This window comes from Neofelis nebulosa, chromosome 2 (genome assembly GCF_028018385.1).
Source record: "Neofelis nebulosa isolate mNeoNeb1 chromosome 2, mNeoNeb1.pri, whole genome shotgun sequence".
In the NCBI taxonomy this organism is placed as follows: domain Eukaryota; kingdom Metazoa; phylum Chordata; class Mammalia; order Carnivora; family Felidae; genus Neofelis; species Neofelis nebulosa.
The window spans coordinates 184,802,576-184,825,107 of record NC_080783.1 but is presented as its reverse complement, the minus strand read 5'-3'; the positions used below and the strand labels follow the sequence as shown (position 1 = coordinate 184,825,107).

Here is a 22,532-nt window from a genome sequence, read left to right as displayed (position 1 = left end):
CTTGCCCTCAGAAACCAGCAAGCAGCCTGGGGCGCCTGGGTGGCTCAGTCAGTTAAGCATTGACATCAGCTCAAGTCTTGATCTAGTGGTCTGTGAGTATGAACCCCATGTTGGGCTCTGTGCTGACAGCTCAGAGCCTGGAGCCTGCTTCAGATTCTGTGTCTTCCTCTCTCCCTGCCCTTCCCCTACTCATGCTCATGCTCTCTCTCTCTTTTTCAAAAATAATAAACATTAAAAATTTTTAAAAAAAGAAACCAACAGCCATGGTGTGGGACACCCAAGCCACATGGAGAATCTCTGTGCAGGTGTCCTGGTCAACAGCCCTAGCTAAGCTCCCACTGGACATCCAGCGCCAACTGCCAGCTATGTGAGTGAGCTACCAGGACATCCAACCCCCACCTCTATCAGACTGCAACCACATAAGAGACCTCAAGTAAGAGCCATCTAGTTGAGTCCAGTCAACATATAAAATGGTGAAAGATAATAATGGATTGATCCTTTAAGATACTGAATTTTGGGGTGATTTGTTATGCAGCAGTAGATGACTGGAGCAGTTAGGTTTCTTCTTCTAGTTTGTTGCCTCAAGTTACAAGATGGTTGCCTCAGCTCCAAACATTGCTACAAACACCCACAGCTAAAAGCAGAAGTGAGGGAGTAAGTATGGAGCAAAGGCATTCTTCTTAAGTGACTTGAAGGCGTAAGAAAATCTACCAGAAGTCCCCCAGCAAAATCCCCCACTTATCCCATCAGCCAGAACTGGGTCATGTAGTCTCTCCTAACCACTAGAGAGGTTTGCAAAGCCTCGTTAGTAGGAGGTAGGTGAAGGAAAAGGAGGCTGGGAATGACTGTTGGGTGGACACCAACAGTGTCTGCCATACTTGTTGACACGGTGTTTGTTCAAAGAGAAAGAAGAGTCAGGTGGAAAAAGTGAGCCCATGCTAAAGAAGGAGCCTTCACTGCTCCTTCTAGAAGCAAAGCTGCCAGTGGGAACAGTTTACTAAAAACTCTTTCTTCAGATGGAAAGCCTGGTGTAATGGCTAGAGTTTTACTCTGGAAGCCAGAACCTGGCTCTACTGCTTGCTAGTGGTGCAGGATTGGCGGGTTGGCTCCCCATTCTGTGCCTCAGTTTCCTCATCTATACAATGCAAGGTTTCCCTCCAACTCCTTCCGACTAGGAGAAGAAGCCAGGCCAGAAGGGAAGTGTTGGATGCTTCACGTGTGTGGAGGCTAACGCGCTGCCCAAGCCAAGCTCAGCAGAGCCTGCCTCTGGCCACAGATGTTGGGATTTGCCAAGCAAACCCTAATCACTTAATGAGAAACGAAAATGGTGCCTGGTTCCTCCACTTAATTGCCCCTTTGAAAACAACACACGGGAGATTTATAGTAATCACCATAATCGCCTCATAAAAACCCGAGAATTTAAAGACTGACACGCCTCATTTCTGGGAGGAATTAGAGGCAAAAATTAAGGCAAGGAATTCCTGGCCTGCCTTGGCCTCAGCTCGCTGGGAATACAGGACTCTGCCCATAGAGAGCCTGCCACTCTGGACAGCCTCCTGATCCCAGCCAAACAGCACTCCAAACGCTCTGCTGCCAGTGTCTCCTGCAGCCTCAGCTGTCACTTGCACCACCCAAGGCAGGAACCACATGTACCCGGAAGACTCGACAGCCCTGAGGGTCAGATGAAGGTCCTGGAGGAGGAGACAGGACCCTTGCTGCACCCACTTGCAGCTAGGGCTAGAGGACAGGAGCTGAGGGACACATAGGCTGTCCCTCACCCATGAAAGCCACAGCTTCTAGTTCTCCTGAGGCCACCGGGCCCGACTTGCATATCTCCCGTGACAAGGCATTCTTAATGACCTCCTGGGACATTTACTAAGATACCCTGCCAGAAGGAAGGTTCACACTCTGCTAAGTGGATATTTGTTCCCTTTCACGTTTTTATAACTGGGCTCAGAAGCACTGAGCGTCAAGGTTAGAAGTGTCCTCTGGGTTTGCCTCTCCAGCTTCTTCCTTTGATAGCAATTCTTTCTTTCTTCCTTCTCACTCTCTGCTCAATCAAAAATACCTATTTGATCCCTGAGGGGCCTTGAAACTATCAGTTCTTACCAAGGTAGCCAGAGTGGTCCTTTTAAATATATTTTTTAATGTTTGTTTATTTATTTTTAGAGGGAGGGCAAGAGAGAGAGAGAATCCCAGGCAGGCTCCCCACCGTCAGCAAAGAGCCCAATGTAGGGCCTGAACTCACAAACCACAAGATCATGACCTGAGATGTAATCAAGAGTCGGATGCTTAATCGACTGAGCCACCCAGGTGCCCCCACAGTTGTCCTTTTAAAACCTAAGTCAGATCAACTGACTTGTCTGTCACTCTCCAGTGGCTTCCCAACTCAAAGGGAAGGGGAAGACTTTATGGTATCTGCACTGCTCTCATGCCCTGCCCTTGGCCACTTTGCTCCAGCCTCGCTGTTGTTGTTCCTGGAAAATGCCAGGGACCCCACCCGACCGCACCTCAGCACTTTGGTAACTTGCTGTTCCCACTGTCCGGAATGCCCTTCCCTCATATATTCAAAGGGCTCTGTCCTTACCTCCTTCCAGGCCCTTCCTCCCCTCCCTACATAAAATTGCACCCCTACTCTTTCTATTACCCCCGCTATTTTATTTCTGTCCATCATGCTTAATACCTTCTAAGACGTAATACACTATAAGATTTGCTGATTGTCTATGCTTGGAGGGAAGTTCCAAAAGGCAGGGAACTTTATCCTTTTTTTTTTTTTTTTTCACTATTGAATCCCAAACACCTAGTACAATGGCTGTCACAGAATGGTGCTCAATAGATTCTTGTTGAGTGAGTAACAAATGGGGATAGAGCAGTGACAAAGAGAAAGCCCCTCCCCTCGTGAAACCTATAGCCCAATGGCAGAGGCAGACATCAGGAACACCGTCACCCACAGGACTCGATGCTGGAAAGAAAGGGGCAGGTGTGACGAGGGTAATCTGACTGTGGCCCAGCGTGGCCAGGCTACAGACGTCTGGAGAGCCGTTAGCGAAAGAGTCGAACGCGAAGGGGGCTGAGGGTTTAAGGCCATGAAGCTTTGGGAGGAAAGGGTGCTGCTTCTACACCCTCTAACAGCAATGGGACTCCATGATGACAGGGTGGCATCTGCCAGCTGAGTTCATGTCCCCCCTGGGCCGTGCCCCAGTCCTTCACCCTGGGGCAAGCAGCTTCAGTGCCCGGATACTTGCCACGGAGAAGGGGTAATAGCTCCCGGGCTTGTCGCGAGGAACAGATGAAATATGTGTCAGAGCCGGAACCTGCAGGTACAGAGTGCTCGCTTACGTCCTGCTCCTTTCCTCTTTGCCAAGCCTTTAACAGCCAGTCTCTTCATCTGGCCGTGCCAATCTCGCTCCCGGCCCCTCGTGAGCCTTGGGGTGTATCAGCCTGGATGTAAAACTACAGATTAACAGAGATCAGCCAGATCTTTGCGGAGCATCATTTGACAGAAGATTTGACTGATCTCTACTGTGCCCCAGGCCCTCCTGGGCTCCAGGCCAAACTGGGTTGGCTTTGGAGCTATTGACTATATAGCCCATCAGCCTCCGGGCCTGATGCCTGTTGGCCCATAGGACCATGTGACTAGAATGAAGAGTAGGGGTCAGGGGTGGCCGACACAGCTGGGCCTGTAAAGCTGCCAACTGCTTTGCTCTTGGGGGAGCCCTCCTCGACTCACAACCTAGAGAGCTCCCGGCACATACCCGTGCACGCACATACCTGTGCAGTACAGTGCTATCCATACACAGCTCCCAACTCCTCAGCTCCCTGTGTGAGGACAGACTCTCTACCCCCTCAAACTCTGCTCTCCCTCCTGATTAGTAAGTGGGGGAGGGAGGCTGGTAAGGAGGCAGCAAACACATCACTTCTTCCTGTGCTTAGTATGGACAGTGGATATGTAGAGGTGTTTAGCAAATTCTTCCCATTGTAAGCCAGCCCCAGCATTGGGCAACAGAGAAGCAATGAATCCGATCTGAGTTCCTGGCCTCAGGGTTCACGTTCTAGTAGGGACAGCAGATACTTGCACAGATCAGTATAATAGAAACTACACAGTAGAGGGTCCAAGTGAGAACCCATAGAAAGAGAGCCTGGATTTCACTTTGGGGGTTTGGGGATGGTGACAGGACAAGCTCTTTGGATAAGGAGGACTTGGAGGTGCACTGAGGTATGATAAAGGGCTTCTCGGCTACTATACCTACAGAAATGGAGGCACAGACGTGGGAGAGTGAGGGGCAGGGCAGGAAATGGTGAACTGACTGATGTCATGCTAGATAGAGCCCGGGGTGGGGGGTAGAATTGCTTTCACTGCAATGATTTGGTTTGTAACCAGCCCTTAGAAGTGCTTAATGCTTCCCAATCCCTCTCTCCACCTGTCTAGTAGTACCTTGGATGGCTTTGGATGGTTCCTGGGGAGCAGAAGACCACCATCTTTCTTGTTTACTACTTTACCTCCCTGCTTGGCCACACACTCAATTCCTTCAAATCAGCCTCCCTTTTATCACCTGAGTGCCCCCTGGGAAGCACTCCACCTCTTCTCTCCCTGCTTACACGACTCTCATCCTTCAAGGACAGAGGAGTCCTGCTTGTTCCAGGGACACCCTCTGACCACTCCAGCCCACAGTGGCCTCCTCGTCAGACCACTTAAAATGACTGAGGTAACCCTGCAGCTTCATGCAATGACCCCCTTTCCAGTAAACGCTTTGCTACATGCTATATTAGGATGCTATTTTTACAACAAGAAATCCACTTGACTCTAGGATGGGGAATTGATTGCAGGGAACTTGGAATCTCAAGCAACCTGATGCAGGAAAGGACTTGACCTGGCTCAGCAATCCAGGGGGTGGCATCTCCCTGCTTCTGTCTCTGCCTCTGTTCTGTTCTCTTCCCAGACTGGCCTTCTCTGCCTTCTATCGGATGGGCAGGGGCGGCAACGTGACTGCTCACAGCACCTGACAGGTCCAGCCATGTGAAAAGAATCTCCAAATTCCCAAGAGAAGGTGATTGGCCCAAATGAAGCAGGTGTCCCACACTGGCCCAGTTGGCTTTGGGAAGGGGAATGGGGTCACACAGTAGCTGCCAGGCTACTCCTTTGGGAGTCATTCCCCATAGTCATCAGGCCCTGGGCTGTTCTGAGAGAAGGAAAATTGTCATGAGCAGGGAAAATACCCCAAAGATGTCTATTACTTATCTGTAATGTAATGTGACTAAATGCTCGTGAGTTCCCATTCCAGACTATTCTATTGACCTCCTTTGTGATTTGAGGCAAGTCCTTCCCCTCTTGGGCTGTAGTTTTCACTGTGCATGGGGAAGGGTGGGGCTAAGTGTTCTGTTGGGCTCCTTAAGTCTCTGGGACTTTGGGCCAATTACTTACTTTCTCTGAACCTCTGCTTTTTCATCTGGGAGCAAAACAGCAGCAACAATATCCATCTCACAGAGTAACTGGAAGACAGTACGCATAAGATTATCTAAAATAGGCTGGTACTGGGGCGCCTGGGTGGCGCAGTCGGTTAAGCGTCCGACTTCAGCCAGGTCACGATCTCGCGGTCCGTGAGTTCGAGCCCCGCGTCAGGCTCTGGGCCGATGGCTCGGAGCCTGGAGCCTGTTTCCGATTCTGTGTCTCCCTCTCTCTCTGCCCCTCCCCCGTTCATGCTCTGTCTCTCTCTGTCCCAAAAATAAATAAAAAACGTTGGAAAAAAAAAAATTAAAAAAAAAAAAAAATAATAAAATAGGCTGGTACTGAGATGCTCCAGAAATGCTAGTGCCTCTAGTAGATATAAATTGGGGTGGCCTCCAAGCTCACAGTGATTTCCCCTGGTGGTCCTGGCCATGACACCCCATGTGTTTGGGAGAATTGTTTCTTCTCTAGCTGGGAGCTGCCACCCTCCAACAGTGATTTGACAAGGGGACAGCACGTCCCAAATCAGATCCCTTGGAATGCTTCTCTGGGGGTCTCTTTTCCAACTGCAGCTCTTCTGTCCCCATTTGCAAAATTCTACGGATGGGACCATAAAGCTGCCAACAGCCAGGCCCCCAAACTCATGGAGAAAGTGGTCTGCGAAACGGAAGCCAGTATGAAGAGGATGTTTGAGTTCTCGGTTCCGAACATCTCAAAATCCTGTTTCACCCTTACCATAATTTATGAGAGGGTACATGCTCCTCATTTATCTAAAGTTGGTTTCAGTTGGTATTCTGTTGCTTGCAAGCAACGACCCCTGATAATACATCTCCCTCCCTGTCCAAGCCTCAGAAGCCTTACCTATAAGATGCTGGGGCCACAGCCTGCCTCTTCATCTGTGATGTTCTACCACTGCATTAATCAATTCCTTCATTTCATCCATTACTTATCTGTAATGTAATGTAATGTCAGTCAGTCAGAATCTGTAATGTCAGTCAGTCGGCATCCGTGCTGCAACTGTTCTGTCCGTGGCCCCATGTTGGATGCTAGGAGTCACTCTAGAGGAATAATTCACACTGCCAGTTCCCCAGACTCACAGAGTTAGGGGGAGCTGAGCAAGCATTCAGTACTGAGTATGGTAACGGCTGTGATGGAGGAAGCATGGGCATTGTGGGGAAGTCAGAGAAGGAGTCACAGGTCCATTTGGAATGCTTCCTGGAGGAGGTGGCATGAGCTGAGTTTTCCAGATGGGGGTGGGAGCAGAGAGAGGAGGAAGGGCATTCCAGGCAGAAGAAGCTAACTCTGTAAGGGCCCAAAGGGGAATGAGGGAAAGCAGCAGCCTGGGGCTGGAGGGAAGGGACACAAGCGATGAATGGATTTGTATTTTCCACCCATGCAACTTCTGGGGGAAAAAACAATAACTAAGCCTCCATTTTTGAAGCTTGGAAAGTCCCCAGGGTGGAGTCTTTGAACAGGGATGAAAAGAAGTGACTCTTGACCACAGTAAAGCACTGGAGCAAATGATCCTTTCTCCAGCAGGCTGCCGCACTGGACCTTGGTCCCCCCAGGACAGCCCTGCTCGCAGCTGCATCCAGCGGCCCATGCTAGGCTGTTGTTGGATCCACCTAAAAATAGGAAGGCAGGGAGCCTCACGCCAAGCAGACGGCAGGAGAGCAGCCCAGGCGGGCCAGGGAGGAGCACAAACATCCCCCCCTCCTAGGAAACATACTCATTACATTCTGAGCAAAGGCGGTTCACAATGCATCCTGGGGAAAATATGCAGTTATTGCCCCCAAACATGCCAAAGCTCGACTAATGACTGCACGCCTGCTCCAAAGGCTTAAACTATTCCAGATGCTGCTTCTTGCCTCTGGGAGACTGCTTCTTTCTCCCAGCCTGAGGTTCTGGACTCTTCCTTGGGTTCTAGTCCTCTGGGAGACACACAGTTGGCTGAGGGTCTTGGGGTAAGTGATTGCCCTCTCTGGGACTCCTAGGGGCAATCTACAGGATCTTTGCCTTAACCGACTGTTGCAGAGACTGTGCCTACCTGCCTGATGGGGCGGTGGGGGAGGGTGCCAGGTGGGAAGCCCGGAGCCAGGGCTCTAGGCGATTTGGGGTGAGGCGAGGGGTTCTGAACTTGAGTGTGTTCAGTTTCTGCATCTATCAAATGGTAATAATCCATAGGGAAGCAGTAATTAGAAGACTCAAATCTCCAAGCACACTCAGGGATGGCTACCACCGGACAGCACCGAAGCTTGGACCTGTCTTCTGGCTGAGTGACCCCGGGGAGTTCCCTCCCCCTCTGTGAGTCTCCCTTCCGTCATCTGTGAACTGGGGATGGCTTCTGGTTAAATAACTCATGCATGCTTATTGTCTATTTTTTAAAAATTTAATCAACCCATTTGAGCAGATGACACACTCACGTGATTCCAAGTTCAAAAGATGCAAATGGCACAGAGTTAGTCTCCCTCTCACTCCTGCTCCATAACTACACCGTTTTCTTCCACTGAGGCAGCCACTGCTATTGGTTTCTGGTGTATTAAATATGGATAAATTAAAAGGATTTTTATTGCAGTATTCACACACACACACACACACACACACACACACACACACGCAGCCAAGTGACCGTCTCAAAAACACAATTCAGTGAATAATGATCATCGTTCTAATTCTCAAAAAGAAAAAAGGAAAAATCACCTGAGACTCATCACCTAAAGATAAAATTGTTGATATTTTGGTGTATTTTCTTCCTGTTCCTTTTCTATGTGTGTATATACATACACATTGGAACCATGCCATGTAACTTCTGTACCCTGGTTTGTCGTTGTTGTTGTTTTGTTTTTGTTTTTTTAGAGAGAGAGAGAAAGCATGAGCGGGGGGTGGGCGGGGAAGGTCAGAGGGAGAAAGAGGCAATCTTAAGCAGGCTCCACGCTCAGCACAGAGCCTGATGCGAGGCTCTCGGATGCTCAACCGACTGAGCCACCCAGGCACCCCATACCCTGTTTCATGTATTTAACACATATCATGAACGCTTCTTCAGGTCACTAAAAATTCCTCAAAATTGGTCTTTCAATGTTTGCCTAATGTTTCAAGGAATGGACCCTACTTTTTACTGTAGAACATCAGGTTCAATTTCCCGTATTACAAATGACAGTCATGAGCACCCTTGAGCATGCATGGTGCAGCACATTCCTCTGGATGAACTCCTAGCAGGGGAATCACTGAGTCAAACAGTATGAACTATAGCACTATAGCTCAGGAGAAAGTGTGCAGGGTTGGCCCGATGCACAGAACTGCTGTGCTAGAGGTGTTCTGTAAGGCTCTGGCCTTGTGCTGGGCACAGACACGGGGCTCCATGGTGAACCAAGTGGCTGCATAGAAAGAACAGGTAAATGCTTGCTCCTCCTCTCCCTAGAGCTCTACGCTCTAGGCCCTCCCTCCCTGGGGTCGTCGTCTTCTTCTTTTTAAAATTTTTTTTAATGTTTATTTATTTTTGAGAAAGAGAGCGGGAGAGAAAGCGTGAGCGGGGCAGGGACAGACAGAGGGAGACACAGAATCTGACGCAGGCTCCAGGCTCCGAGCTGTCAGCACAGAGCCCGACGTGGGGCTCGAACTCACAAACCGAGAGATTGTGACCTGAGCCAGAGTTGGACGCTTAACCGACTGAGTCACCCAGGCGCCATCCCCACTTTTTTTTTTTTTTTTTTTTTACAAAATTTTTAATTTTATTTATTTTGGGGGGGAGGGGCAGAGAGAGATGGAGTCTTCTGACAGCCACAAAAAAGGGGCTCTGTCTAATCTGAGCTTTATCATTCTAATCATTGGAGACTTGTCAAGTGAATGTTTAACAGCTGGCTTTCTGGGGGAGGGAGGTGGCAGTAGGTTCTGATTGGTAGCACTGGCCTATTTCCATGGTGTAAAACCTCCCACTGTGACCATTGTCAAACTGCCAACATGTCATCGAAAGCAATGTTGGGATGAGATGCACCTAATCTCATAGGCTGTCTGGAGCTGACTTGTCCTTCCATCTGTCCAAGTTGCCCTCTTGCCCCTCTTCTTCCTCCTCCCCATTCATCCCCCAACCTGAGGATCATCCAGAGTGATAGGGATTGAATATTTTTTGGGGGGAGGTGGGTGTTGCTAAAGAATGAGAACATCCTGAAGAAAGAGACTTCAGGAGGTCCAGATGATTGTCCCAGGGCACCCAGCCAGATGATGTTTCACAGGGTGTCAGTCCCTGCTCCGTGCTTGGGACACTTCTCAGATGGGAGCCCATGCTTCTTACTGCAGAAATATACTGCCTTTTCTAACACTCCTCTTCCTCTTTGGTGACTCTGGCACTGGATCCACAAGAGTATGAGTCCCAAGCTTTGCCCTTCAGGAGCTGAGAGCCAAGTGGGGAGGCAGAGACACATGGGAGGTTTATGCAAGGCAGGGGGTGAGTGCCTTACAGGAGCTCCCCTGTTCAATTGACTCCAGTCTGGGCTTCCCTTCTTCTCTCTTCTCCCCTTGTAACAGACATTGTTGAGGGCTCCAATTCCTCCTTCCTGAGGGAACCCAGTTTTTCTGTATCTACTCTCATGCAGCAGCCCGTTTTGTGGGCAAGTGACCCATCCTCAGTTCTGGGAGTGGGTAAGGTTCTGATTAGTCTTGATCAAACCTGTAATTTATTTTTCCTTGCCAGAGATTGTTTAGGAATGGGAGGTGATCCAATTCTGGCCAATGAGAGCTGAGGAGACACAGCCTGGGTGGTGAGACAACCTCTCTTCTTCTGGATACTTGGAACTCAGTGTTGTAGTTTGGGTGTTGTAATTGTCTTGTCACCAGGCTGAAGATGAAGCCAACCCATGAGGGACAGCAGAGCCAGGAGAATTATAGGAAAGGGGAGCCAGAGCCCTAACTGCAGCCTGCCTCTGACCTTCTTGTTAGGGAAAAAAGTATATATATATATTTCCTTCCAGCCTAAATCATTTTGAGTTGATGTTTTCTGTTACTTGAAGCCAAAAACATCCTAAATGATAAAACACTTCCAGTCCATCATCTGCATTACAAAGGTACTGGTTATTATACAACAGGGATCTTATCATACCACTTCCTGACTCTAGTTTTTCAATGGCTTCTGTAGAAAGTTAGGATAAGGGAGCCTGGGTGGCTCTGTTGGTTAAGCGTCCAACTCTTGATTTCAGCTCAGGTCATGATCTCACGGTTCACCAAGACTGAGTTCTGCATTGGGCTGTGCACTGACAGTGTGGAGCCTGCTTGGGACTCTCTCTCTCTCTCTCTCTCTCTCTCTCTCTCTGACCCTCCCCTGCTTGTGCTCTGTCTCTCTCGAAATAAATAAATAAACGTGAAAAAAAGGAAGTTAGGATAAAATCTTTGTTCAGTGTCTCCTTTCCCTGCATAACGCCCACCTACCTCCCAGAAAATGTCAGCCCCTGTGGGTGGCACACTTGGTCTTCATCACTGGCTCCCTAGTGCCTGGCGTAGAGTCTGTTGCAAGGTAGGTACTTAATAAATACTGTTGAATAAGTGCAGAGGACAGGAGCTAGGGCTGGGGGGTGGTCAGAGTTCTAGGCTTCATTTTTTGGCTTTGCGCTGACTTATTTTGGGACTTTGGGTGCATCTCTCTCCTGTCTGGACCTCAATATCCAAAACTGTAAAGAAGGCGTATCAGACTAAAGCAGTAGCTTAAGAGTGGGGTTTAGGGGAGCCTGGGTGGCTCAGTCAGTTAAATGTCTGTCCTCGGCCCAGGTCATGATCTCACGGTTTGTGAGTTCAAGCCCCACGTCGGGCTCTGTGCTGACAGCTCAGAGCCTGGAGCCTGCTTTGGATTCTGTGTCTCCCTCTCTCTCTGCCCCTTCCCCACTCATACTCCCTGTCTCTTTCTCTCTCAAAAATAAATACACATTAAAAAAATTTTTTAAAAAAAGAGTGGGCTTTAAAACTACCCCTCAGTGACTCCATATAATAGCAGTTGTGCTTTTAGTGTCCACTGATGCAAAGCTTTATTTAAAAAATTTCTCTTAATGTTTATTTATTTTTTTACAGACAGAGACAGAGTGCAAGCAGGGAAGGGGCAGAGAGAGAGACGGAGACACAGAATCCGGAGCAGGCTGGGCTATCAGTACAGAGCCAGATGCAGGGCTCGAACTCATGAGCTGAGTTGTGACATCATGACCTTAGCCCAAGTCAGACGCTCAACCAACTGAGTCACCCAGGCGCTCCGTAAAGCTTTACAATGCGGGTACTTGTCTGTCACAGCAGCATCCATGTCCATTCGAAAAGCCTTCATACTTGTGTGTAAGACACACCGTCTATCCTCCTTACAGACAGCACCGGGTGCCATGTGGTTTCCAGATGCCTTACTTGAGCTAAGGGGCCCACAGGCTGGGAACACTGGCCTGGACCATCACAGAGTTCTTCAGGCACTAGGGGCTTATGCGTCTGGCAGGGGCCACAGCAGTTACAGCTCTTGCTCAGGGTCACACAGCAATTAGTGGTGGATTCAAACTCACTCTTCTCCGGCCTGGGTTCCTTTGGCTCAGTCAGTCTGGCTGATAGCACCAGTCCCCCTCAGCTTCCCTGGAAACGAGAAGCAGGGAGGCCGGTGAGCCCTGAGATTGCCTAGGGTGGGGGGACGAGGTAGATGGCAGAACACACAACACTGACAGCCCGAAATGACAGGAAACATACTTCAGATGCCGGGGGTGTGGTTTAGGAGCGGCTGGAATTACACCCTCAGGGCTGAGCCAACATTGTCTGAGTCTGAGCCTGAACCGGGTCTGGACCCTGCAGAGGCAGGGACAGCGTGGGGGGTCTCGGCCCAGGGCTGCGGAGCTGAGCAGAGAGACAGTGAAGGCAGGAGGCGGATTCCCAGCTGGCAACCAGGCTCGGGGAACTTTTGCCTTTCCAGACACATGCACTCATTTGTTGATTTGTTCATTCATGATTCATTCATTCATTCATTCACTCATTCATTCACCTAGGTAGTAGTCACTCAACAAGGCTCACTGAGCTGTGCCGCCTGCAGCCTGGCATAGGGTCCGAGGAGGAACTGGGCACAGAGGGAGGTAGACACACAGCATGTACTCAAGTCTCTCTGGGTAGGGTCAGTCGGAGGCGCCAGCCGGCCCTCTCCCTGGGGAAGGGAGTGGAGGGGGGAGTTGGGAAATGTGTTCTAGCGGAAAGTGCCTAATGCGAGTGGTACTCAAAGGACAAGGAAGAATACGCCAGGCAGGTGTGGAGGTGGGTGGGGAGTCTCTCAGAGGGAAAGATGTTAATAAAGGTCTTAGGAGATGGAGGGACTGGTTGGAAAAATAAATGAGACTGTATTTTTACCTAAAAGTGGCAAAGTGGGCTGTGCTCATTGCACTTCCCAAAGCCTCAGAGTAGGAGAGGACCTGGCGCTCGGTGACAGTGGCTCTGTACAGAATGTGTGTGCACCGAGGGCAAGTGGGCACAGGGACCTGGCCAGGCAGTGGGGCCGCAGGTCAGGCCACGGTTAACATTGTGCTCTGAGTCTCGACGGGAGTCAGTGACGGGAGCCCCTGAAGGTGCTCAAGCAGGGCTGCCTGCAGAGGACGTGTCGCTCTAGCTACTAACTAGAGGCAGAATCGGAGAGGGAGGTCGGGAGAGCAGTCAGGAGGCTACTGCCTTGGGCACTGTGAGAGCTGGTATTGGCCTCAACAACGATCGGGACAGAGAGACAAGAGCAGAGGACAGATTTGAGGGCAATTTCTGAGAGTTGACAGGTCTGGGTGACTGGAGGTGGTCAGAGAAGGAGAGAAAGGGGCACGTGGTGATGGACGAGATGATGGCCAATTCCTGGACTGTGTGGCATGGATGTTTAAGCCACTCTCTGAGATGGATGGTGGAGGGTCCCTCACTGACCTGGTCTGGAGTGAATGGCAACAAGGGGTCTGATGCTCCTCCAGAGCCAGAGCCTTGGTTCACACCTTACTGTCTGCTCAGCCTCCCATCTGGTCTCAGCCTCCAGCCTCTTGCCTCTCTAGTCTCTCTGTGGCCACACTGATCTCCACAAGGGTTGTGACCATGCCACTCCCCCGCTGAAAAACTTCCAAGGGCCACCTGTTGTCTGAAAAGATCTGAGCTCCTAGCCTGGCAAATAAATTCATCTACAATCTGACCCCATCTACCTTCTCTGTCTCAGTCCCTTGGCACTCTCTACCAGCCACAGTGAACAATCATAGTAACAACAACAATAAGAGCGACAGCAAACAACAGCTGACACATAGCATTGATGTGTGCTAGGCAATGTCCCAAGAACTTTACATATATTCGCTCATGTAATTCTTAGTAGAAAAACATGGCAAGTCTTGGACTTCCCAGAATGGACCATATCCTCTTGCCTTCAGCTCCTCACCTTCAGTTTTCTTGTTCTGGCATCCAGCCATCCTTCCAGCCGTGTGATATGTATTTATAGACCATCGGCTTATGCCAGGCCCTGAACTGACTATCTGGGATCCCAATATAAGTAAGATGTGTACCTGTCCTCAATAGGTACAGTCTAGTGTGGGAGACGGAAACATAAAGAGTCAAGGTTAAGTGCAAAGTGACAGAGAGAATGAAGGCAGAGAATGAGCCTTAATCCAGCCTGGGGCCTGCCAATCTGGCCCACTGCTGCTTTACACCCTCCAGGAAGCCTTCCCAACTTTGCCAAGCTGGGTGAGGTCCCTCTTCTGTGCCCCTTCAGTCCCTTCTCTGCCTTCATCACACACTGCCCACCGTGTACGGGAAGTGTCTGTGTGGCTGCCCCCTCCTGAGCACCATGAAGGCAGAGAACAGTCTGACTTATCACTGACACAGCACCTGAGGCAGCCTGGACACAGGTCCTTAGGATTTGCTGGATAGAAGTGCTTGAAGCATGAAGAGCCACAAAGAGGGGCCTCTGCTTGGGTTGTTCTCTGGTGCTCTCCCCACAGTCAGGCCTGACCTTATTTCCTTTCCTGAGCCTGGTTCAGGCCCCTCAGCCCAGAGGGCACCCCACAGGGATCAGGCCCTGTCGGTAAGGGTGGGGCTGCTGCTTTCATTAACTAGTTCAGAAGCAGCCTGACTAGAAAAGGTCACACCGGAATGGGGGCCCAATATACCCTCAGCCAGATTAGAGGTATCTGGCCCAGGCTCTGAGGAAGGAGCAGTATCCTGGGCAGTTCTAGTCTTGGGGGTAAGAGGGAGGAGGCCCTTCAGCAGCCCTCAGGATCCCTTAGTGGTGGGGGTGGAGGCGGGTGTCTCCTAGAGTTCCTTTGGTTCCTGAGCCCTTTCTGCAGCCTCTGGACTATGGGATCTGTGGATGCTGTGATGCTTCAGGAATATATGACTCTGGAGTGGTCTTTGGGGGTATTTGAGGAATATTCCAGGTCTGGTGACAGCTCAGTCTGGCCCCTTGGACTCTCATTGGGGTAACACAGCCCTTTCTCCCCAGAGCTCTGGAGTAGCAATCATGGGCTCTCCTAGAGGCACTGTGAATCTTGGGGCAAGGACCTGAAAGGACTCTCCCAGGCAGAGTGGTTGAGAAGCTCCGGCCCCCACCCTCTGCTCCTTGCCTCGAAGCCCATCTTGGCTCCTGGTGCCTCTGTAGGGGTGGGGCTGGGGGCAGGGAGCCTTGGGGGCTGATGCTAACAGCTTTGGACAGGGTGGGAATTTCCATTCCTATCTAGGGAGCCATCAACGCTATGTGCCCTGACCTGGGCCTTTGGCCTCCAAAGGGCAGTGGGAAGGCCGGCCCCAGGGCCAATCCCTGGCCATTAATCCCTCCTGCCAGCCTGAATATCCACCCAGCGTGGTCAGACAAAGGACTGCCCAGCCCAGCCACTGTGTTCCTCCCGCCCCAGGGGCTCCACTCAGACGCTGGGCCGCCTGGAATCCAGGCCCATGAGAAAGGGGCCGCCTTCACTGGCCATCTTATGCCCGGATGCTCAGCCGCATCCCGTCCGGCCCAGGGCCTGTGAAAAGAGGGCCCAGCCACGCTGAAAACACGGATTAGCCCTTGGGCCACCCCCTGACACCGGCCTGCTCGGCTCCGGGAAGCAGGCCCAATGGAGGGGGCCAGGCAGGCACAGAGAACTGGAAAAGGCTGGGTTCTCACCCCTTTGGCCCAGTTCCCTGCCCCCACCCTCCCCATGATTAGCATAGCCAAGTGCACATTCAGTATCATTTACTGAACATTTACTATGTTCCAGGCTCTACATGGATTGGAAAATTGAAAGTACAAGAAAATTGCTGTCTGCCATGGGAAGTAATAAAAGCCACTCGCCATAACCACCTCCCACCTCCCCACACGCGCATACACACACACACAAACCAGATCTGTAGGTGTGAGACAGAGGCTGTGGTAGGGGTCTTCAGAGCGGCCTTAGGCCCTAAGGGAAGGTGGGAGAGATGGTGGCTCTGATTCTGTGCCTGAGTTCAGCTGCAGGATTATGCTGCACCTGGGTGAAAATATGCAGGCTCTGAGATCACTTCTCTGGCTCTGCCTCCCTCCTTCCCTTCCTGGTTTAATACTGGAAATGCCAACTGGGGAGCAGAAAGAAGAATCTCCTGTTACCAAGTGCCATTGTGGGCTAAGCACCTTTTCCTACATGATCTCATCTGAATCTCATGACAATGCTGAGAGGGTTCATTACTGCCCCCATTTGGCAGGCGAGGAAACTGAGGCTCAAGTGATCACTGGCCCCAGGTGGCTCCTCTCGCCCAGCGAGATTCCCTGCTCCTGCAGTTGCTTGTCTTGTCTTATGTGAGCTGTTCTTTGTGCCTGTACCGTCTTGTGTTCCATAAGGCCTGGGCTCAGGCAGTAGAGTGCAGTGTAGAGAGGGTACTGAGGGGGAAACTGTGCACATAAACCAGCCTGGCTCCCCATGGTTGTAGGGTTGGGGGAGGGTCATCTCCAGATCTCTGAGTGTCACCTTCTCCTTTCCCTCTGCTTCTACAGCCCCCCTCTGCCCACCTCTCTCATAGCTGTAACTGTCTGTGTGTCCATCTCCCCACCAGATCGAGAGCCTCTTTGTCTCTGTCTTCCCTGAGCATGGGCAGAGGGCCTGGCACAGAAGTGCTCAGTGAGTGTTGTGGGCTAAACTGAGGCCAGGAGGCCTGAAGGAGGGGTGGGTTCGGGGTCCACGAGGAACTGACTGGCACTTGCAGATTGCTGAGATGTGGGGAGTGGCGGGGGAAGGAGGAGCCTAAGGTGGTGTTCATTATTTCTGCTCCAGGTGATGAGGGGGCAAGGGCCCATTTGCTGAGATCTGGAGGGCAGAAAGGGGAGCAGGATGGGGTTGGGGTGCACCAGGTTGAGGTTGATGTCCAGTGGACACTGGAAATGCTGACCTGGAGGTCAGGAAACAGGCTAGGCATCAACTCTGCAGGCAAAGTTGTGAGAGCTGGAAGAACTCCAGAGGAAGTCGTTTCTACAGTTTCAGCTTTAACATATGGTGTTCTTGGACGAGTCCTGATGCTGGTGCCCTGGGCTCTGGGTTTAATTCCAGCCCTGCCACTTACTAGCTGTGCGAAGTTAGGTAGGTCCCTTAACCTCCCAGAGCCCTACTTTCCTTATCTGCAAAGCAGAGATTATGGAACAGTACTGACCTCACCAGGTGTATGCCCTGAACTGAGATAATGCATGTGACACAGACAAAGGCTTGGTAATGGTGGCTGTTACACCAGATTGGAGCTGGGAGAGTGGGGCCCTCAAGCTTCGAGTTTGGATTTGGAAGCCCTAGACCACAGGCCTGCAGTAGCTAGCTTTGGTCATCTCTACCCCAGGGCACTCCATCCACATTAGGGCCAGAATGCAGATGAGGCATCTAAAGCCACAAATTTAAGAAGGCCCTGGCTCTCAAGTGCTGACCCTGAACTTCCAGCACCCTGAGAGCGAGTGCCCCCTTAAATTTAGGCCTTAGGCACTTCACTTGCCCACCTACTCCAGCGCTGCTCCAGTGATTTTGCCTCCCCCCCCCCCCGCCCCCCAGGACAAGCCTCTTTAAGGCAACTGCATTCTTTGGTTCCCTTCAAGCCAGGGCTGGCTGTCCTGTCACTTTGGAAAGATTTCTTGAAAATAGGCTCAGGGTGACATCACCTCTGGATGGTGGTGGTAGGTGGTGTTTCCCAGAGTGAGTTTTTATTAAAAACCACTAAGGCACCCCCATCTCCAATGAGATGTGAGTGTGGCATTTCTGGGTCAGTAAGCACTTTTCTCAGACCTCCAGTCTGTGGAAGCACTTAGGGAGTCTCTCTCTGGCTCAGCAACTGGTCCTTGGAACTTCGGGCTCTGTCGGCCTGTGTTGGTTGTGTTTTGTGCCTCTCCCCAGTGTGCATGTGGGGTGTGTGTGTGTGTGTGCGCATGTGGGAGAGAGAAAGAGAGAGGAAGAAGGGAAGGGAACTCTTTCTCTCGAACAGAAGGAGCACGAAGAGGCATCCAGAAAGGCAACTCTTATGTTATGGACTTTCTGGGACCCCTTGATTTAAATTCTTTTTTAATATTTATTTATTTTTGAGAGAGACACACACACACACACACAGAGCACGAGCGGGGGAAGGGCTGAGAGAGAGGGAGACACAGAATCCGAAGCAGGCTCCAGGCTCTGAGCTGTCAGCACAGAGCCCTGTGCAGGGCTCTAACTCACAAGCCGTGAGATCATGACCTGGGCCAAAGTCGGAGATCAACCAACTACAGCACCCGGGTGCCCCTGGGGGCCCTTGATTTAAAGCAGCCAGTCCTCTGGTCCCCAAATGTGCTAGCTGGATCACTTTTCAGGATTTTGTTTTCTCAAAGGATGCTCACAAATGTCTTGGACAGGGCAGGGGTGTGCAGGAGGTAGCAGAGAGAGGAGATGGTGACCCTGGAACCACCAGACATCCTCCTCCCAGACAAAGCTGGCCTTCTCTCTCTGCCAACCCCCTCCCCCCCCCCCCACTCTACCCTTTTAATGTCCAAGACCAGCATGGTGTCAGGACACAAAAGGCTGGCAAGGTGATCCTGGGTGGCTCTCATTTCTGCCCCAGCTGGGGTAGGAAGGACCCAGAGGAGGCTAGGAGAGAATGATGAAGAAGCAGGACCAGGAGGAACTAATGCGGAAGGGGCCCCAAAGAGCACTGAATGGGTGGATTGGTGACTAGCATTGAGGAGACCCGAAGAGGAGGGGGTCGAGGGACAGGCGGAAAGGGCGACGGGGCCAGGACCAGGACCGCACTGACCCAGTGGACATGGGGAAGGGATGAGGCTGGGTCCAGAAGGACTGACCCAAAGGGACGAGACCAAGGGAAGGGCGACATGTAGGTGGCGGGAGGCGGGGGGGGGGGGGGGGGGTGTGAGCCTATTAAGGGGATTGGGGAAGCAAATCAGGGAGGAGGCGCTGTCCGGCGGGGAAGATCGGAGCTCTCTCCCCAGGCTGGGGAGGGGGAGGACGAGGGAGGGGGGCCGCATCCATATAAGGCGGGTCGGCGGCCCCTGCTCTCTCCGAGCAGCGCGGGCAGGGGCGGCCGCATCCCGATGACTGGGCGCAGCGACATGGAGCCGCCGGCCGCGTTCTCGGGCTTCCCGGCCCTGCCCGCGGTCGCGCCGTCGGGGCCGCCGCCGTCGCCGCTCGCCGCGGCCGAGCCGGGGCCGGAGCCTGAGGAGGCGGCCGCGGGCCGCGGGGAGCCGGAGCCCGCCCCCGCGCCCGGCCCGGGGCGGCGGCGGCGGCGGCCCCTGCAGCGCGGGAAGCCGCCTTACTCTTACATCGCGCTCATCGCCATGGCGCTGGCGCACGCCCCGGGCCGCCGCCTCACGCTGGCCGCCATCTACCGCTTCATCACCGAGCGCTTCGCCTTCTACCGCGACAGCCCGCGCAAGTGGCAGAACAGCATCCGCCACAACCTGACGCTCAACGACTGCTTCGTCAAGGTCCCGCGCGAGCCGGGCAACCCGGGCAAGGGCAACTACTGGACGCTGGACCCCGCGGCCGCCGACATGTTCGACAACGGCAGCTTCCTGCGGCGCCGCAAGCGCTTCAAGCGCGCCGAGCTGCCCGCGCTGCCGGCCGCCGGCCCGCCGCCCTTCCCCTACGCGCCCTACGCGCCCGCGCCCGGGCCCGCGCTGCTCGCGCCGCCGCCCCCCGCCGCGCCCGGGCCCGCGCCGCCCGCGCGCCTCTTCAGCGTCGACAGCCTGGTGAACCTGCAGCCCGAGCTGGCGGGGCTGGGCGCCCCCGAGCCGCCCTGCTGCGCCGCGCCCGACGCCGGCGCCGCCTTCCCGCCCTGCCCGGCCGCCGCCTCCCCGCCGCTCTACACGCCCGCCCCCGAGCGCCTGGGGCTGCCCGCGCCGCGCCCCGGCCCCGGCCCCGGCCCCGGCCCGCTCCCCGCCGAGCCCCTGCTGGCCCTGGCCGGGCCCGCCGCCGCGCTAGGCCCGCTCGGCCCCGGGGAGGCCTACCTGAGGCAGCCGGGCTACGCGCCCGGGCTCGAGCGCTACCTGTGAGCCTCCGCGGCGGCCAGCCCCGCCCTGCGCGCCCCGTCCTGCCCGGCTCGGCTCGGCGCGCGCCTCGGGGACGGAGCGCGCCTGTGACACCTGGCCGCCCCCACCCCATTCCCACCTGTGAGCCCCCTCGGGGCGCTTCCCCGGCGCTGGATCGGGTCCCAAGTCCCAGAGCTGGAGCGCCACCAGCGAGGGAGCCCCGAGCCTTCGGAAGCCGGACTTTCGCTGTGAAGCCGCCTCCTCGACTGGCTGCTAACTTCTTCCGCCTTCCCTCGAGTTTTCACAACACATTCGAGGTCAGACTTCTGGGTTCATGACTCCATTGCTGTCTTGCCTCCATTTCCCCACAAGTTTGCCCCCACCCCCACTTACCTGTCTGCAATTTTTTTTTTTTTTTAAACTGGGAGAGAGCGCCCCTTCTGCACAGACACACCTGTCTATTTCAGTCCGGGAGGACAGTTCTTCGAGATTTCTGAACAAGCCTTACCAGGGGCTCCTGACTGAAAGGGGGGTTAGTGGGCTGCCCCACCATTTGGAAAACATAGGGCTTATTGGGTTATTATTTTTTTAATTAAAGTTGGTTTGATTAAAAAGAAAGAAAAAATCTTCTGGGCTCGGTGTGCTGGCTGGTGACTTGGGGGAGTGGTTTGGGGGTGAGATAGGGGGTGAGTTTCATTCAGGGTCTTGGGTTGCCACGGGGTGAGCACCTGGTCCGTTATCAGGCAAAAGTTCACGAAGTAGGACTAGGATGTGATTAAGCCATAGCTGTGCACATAGTGGGCCTAGTAAAATGCCACCACTTGCTGCGTCCCAGAGGCTTGGCCAGATGAGAGGGTGTGTGCATGGCTGTATTTGGCTAGTGAGTTTGTCTGCTGTGTGGGATTATTCCCAGCTCCCATGGATAAAGGAGCATTGGCCACTTCTCTAACAAGCTCTTCTAGAATGTGCCAAGCACTGTTCAGGCACTGGAAATACATCATTAAGCAAATGGGTGAGATCCCTGCCTAATGGAGTTTATGGATCTGTGGGGGAGACACATTACCCATCAGTCCTCAGAGAAATGAGATAAATGCTGTAGAGCCTTTCTCTCCAACTATGGTCCACAGACCTTCAACGTCACTTGGGAGCTTGGTAGAAGTGCAGAATCTCAGGCTCCACCTCAGACCCACTGAATCATCAGATTCTGCATTTTGACCAAATCTCCAGGTGATTAGGATGCACGGTACTCTGAAGGAAAGGCACTGAATCAAGACTGGGGGCTAGATTTAAAGGGCTAAACCTCCCAACTTTAAGGAGGGGGACCATGAACCACACGTTTCCCCAACGAACTTCTTGAGCTGGACTCTGCATCATCATCTATGCCCCCTGTTGTACCTACCCTGCTAGATTTACCCTGGGGCAACTGCTACCTGAGCTGGTTACCGACTGTCCCCAGCACCACGGACAGGGCAGCTCAGAGGAGAGACTCAGAAGCTGCAGTTGGAGGGAGTTGGCCTTTGACCCTGTCCTGCTCCCTGGTGCTGACCCAAATGGTAAGCATCAGGCTTTTCCAAGCTCCCCTGCCCCAGGACTACCAGTCTAGTGGGACCTGGATTGGGGGTCGGGGAAGGGGATCATGTGTCGAGTTCAGGGTGAATGTGACTTGCATGATGGATGTTGGATGTGCCTGATGCACCTCTTAGTGACAAGGATTTAAAGCTCTGGAGTGGTGCTGGAGGGTGAGGGTGGAGACTCAGCAGCTCATAGGGGAGAAAAGGCAGGAAATCTGAGAAGGCAGGGAAGGCCCTCTTTGGTGGTAGGACACTGGGTAATGACTGTCTGGTATGAAATGCCCCGAATAGACACCCTCCTTTAGCTATTAACCCCTTTGAGGAAGAGTCAGACCTAAGCTGCCTGAAGCATAGGAGCCCTTCACTTAATGCTTGTTGACTGACTGACTGACTGACATGATGTTGTGCCTAGCTTACTGAATAATGACTGGGCTGACAGTACTTTGGCAACTTCTTATCCATTCCTACTTGCAGTCCTTGCAGTGACTTGCAAAAGAGGCAAAAGAGGTGGAGGTGGGGGCTATTTCCCCATTTGTCACATGAGAAAATCGCCCCTCCCTGGAGTCCAGCAGGTAGCAAAGATCCAGCCAGTCTCTTCTCTAAGGAGTAGAGTTCCATAAACATCAAAATATAAACTTTCTTCTGTTTCAAATGATGTTACAACTCTTCCTCCTGCCTCAGAGCACCTCTTGATAAAATCCTTCCAAATCCAAAAACTTTCCAGAGGAGAGGAGAACCTTTCTCAGTCTATTGAAACAGGAAGTACCTTGTGAGCTCTGATTTCCATTCTCGTCACTGTCCTACAGTTCTCTGTCTTGGAACTCTGGGATCTTGGGACTCTGAGGACAAGGTGGGAAATGTCTGTCCAGAAATACTAGAAAGATCACTACTAAACTGGAAAATCAGAGAGATTTTTTTTTTTTTTTAAATTTTTTTTTCAACGTTTTTTATTTATTTTTGGGACAGAGAGAGACAGAGCATGAACGGGGGAGGGGCAGAGAAAGAGGGAGACACAGAATCGGAAACAGGCTCCAGGCTCCGAGCCATCAGCCCAGAGCCTGACGCGGGGCTCGAA

At 52.6% G+C, this 22,532-nt stretch overlaps 1 protein-coding gene across 1 annotated transcript; it reads left to right on the top strand.

Annotated features, from left to right (window-relative positions):
* Nucleotides 1-18,925: 18,925 nt before the first annotated feature.
* FOXE3 (forkhead box E3) lies at nucleotides 18,926-20,516 on the top strand. Its single transcript, XM_058717458.1, has one exon. The coding sequence runs from the start codon at nucleotides 18,951-18,953 to the stop codon at nucleotides 19,908-19,910; it is 960 nt and encodes a 319-aa protein (XP_058573441.1). The 5' UTR covers nucleotides 18,926-18,950; the 3' UTR covers nucleotides 19,911-20,516.
* Nucleotides 20,517-22,532: the final 2,016 nt, after the last annotated feature.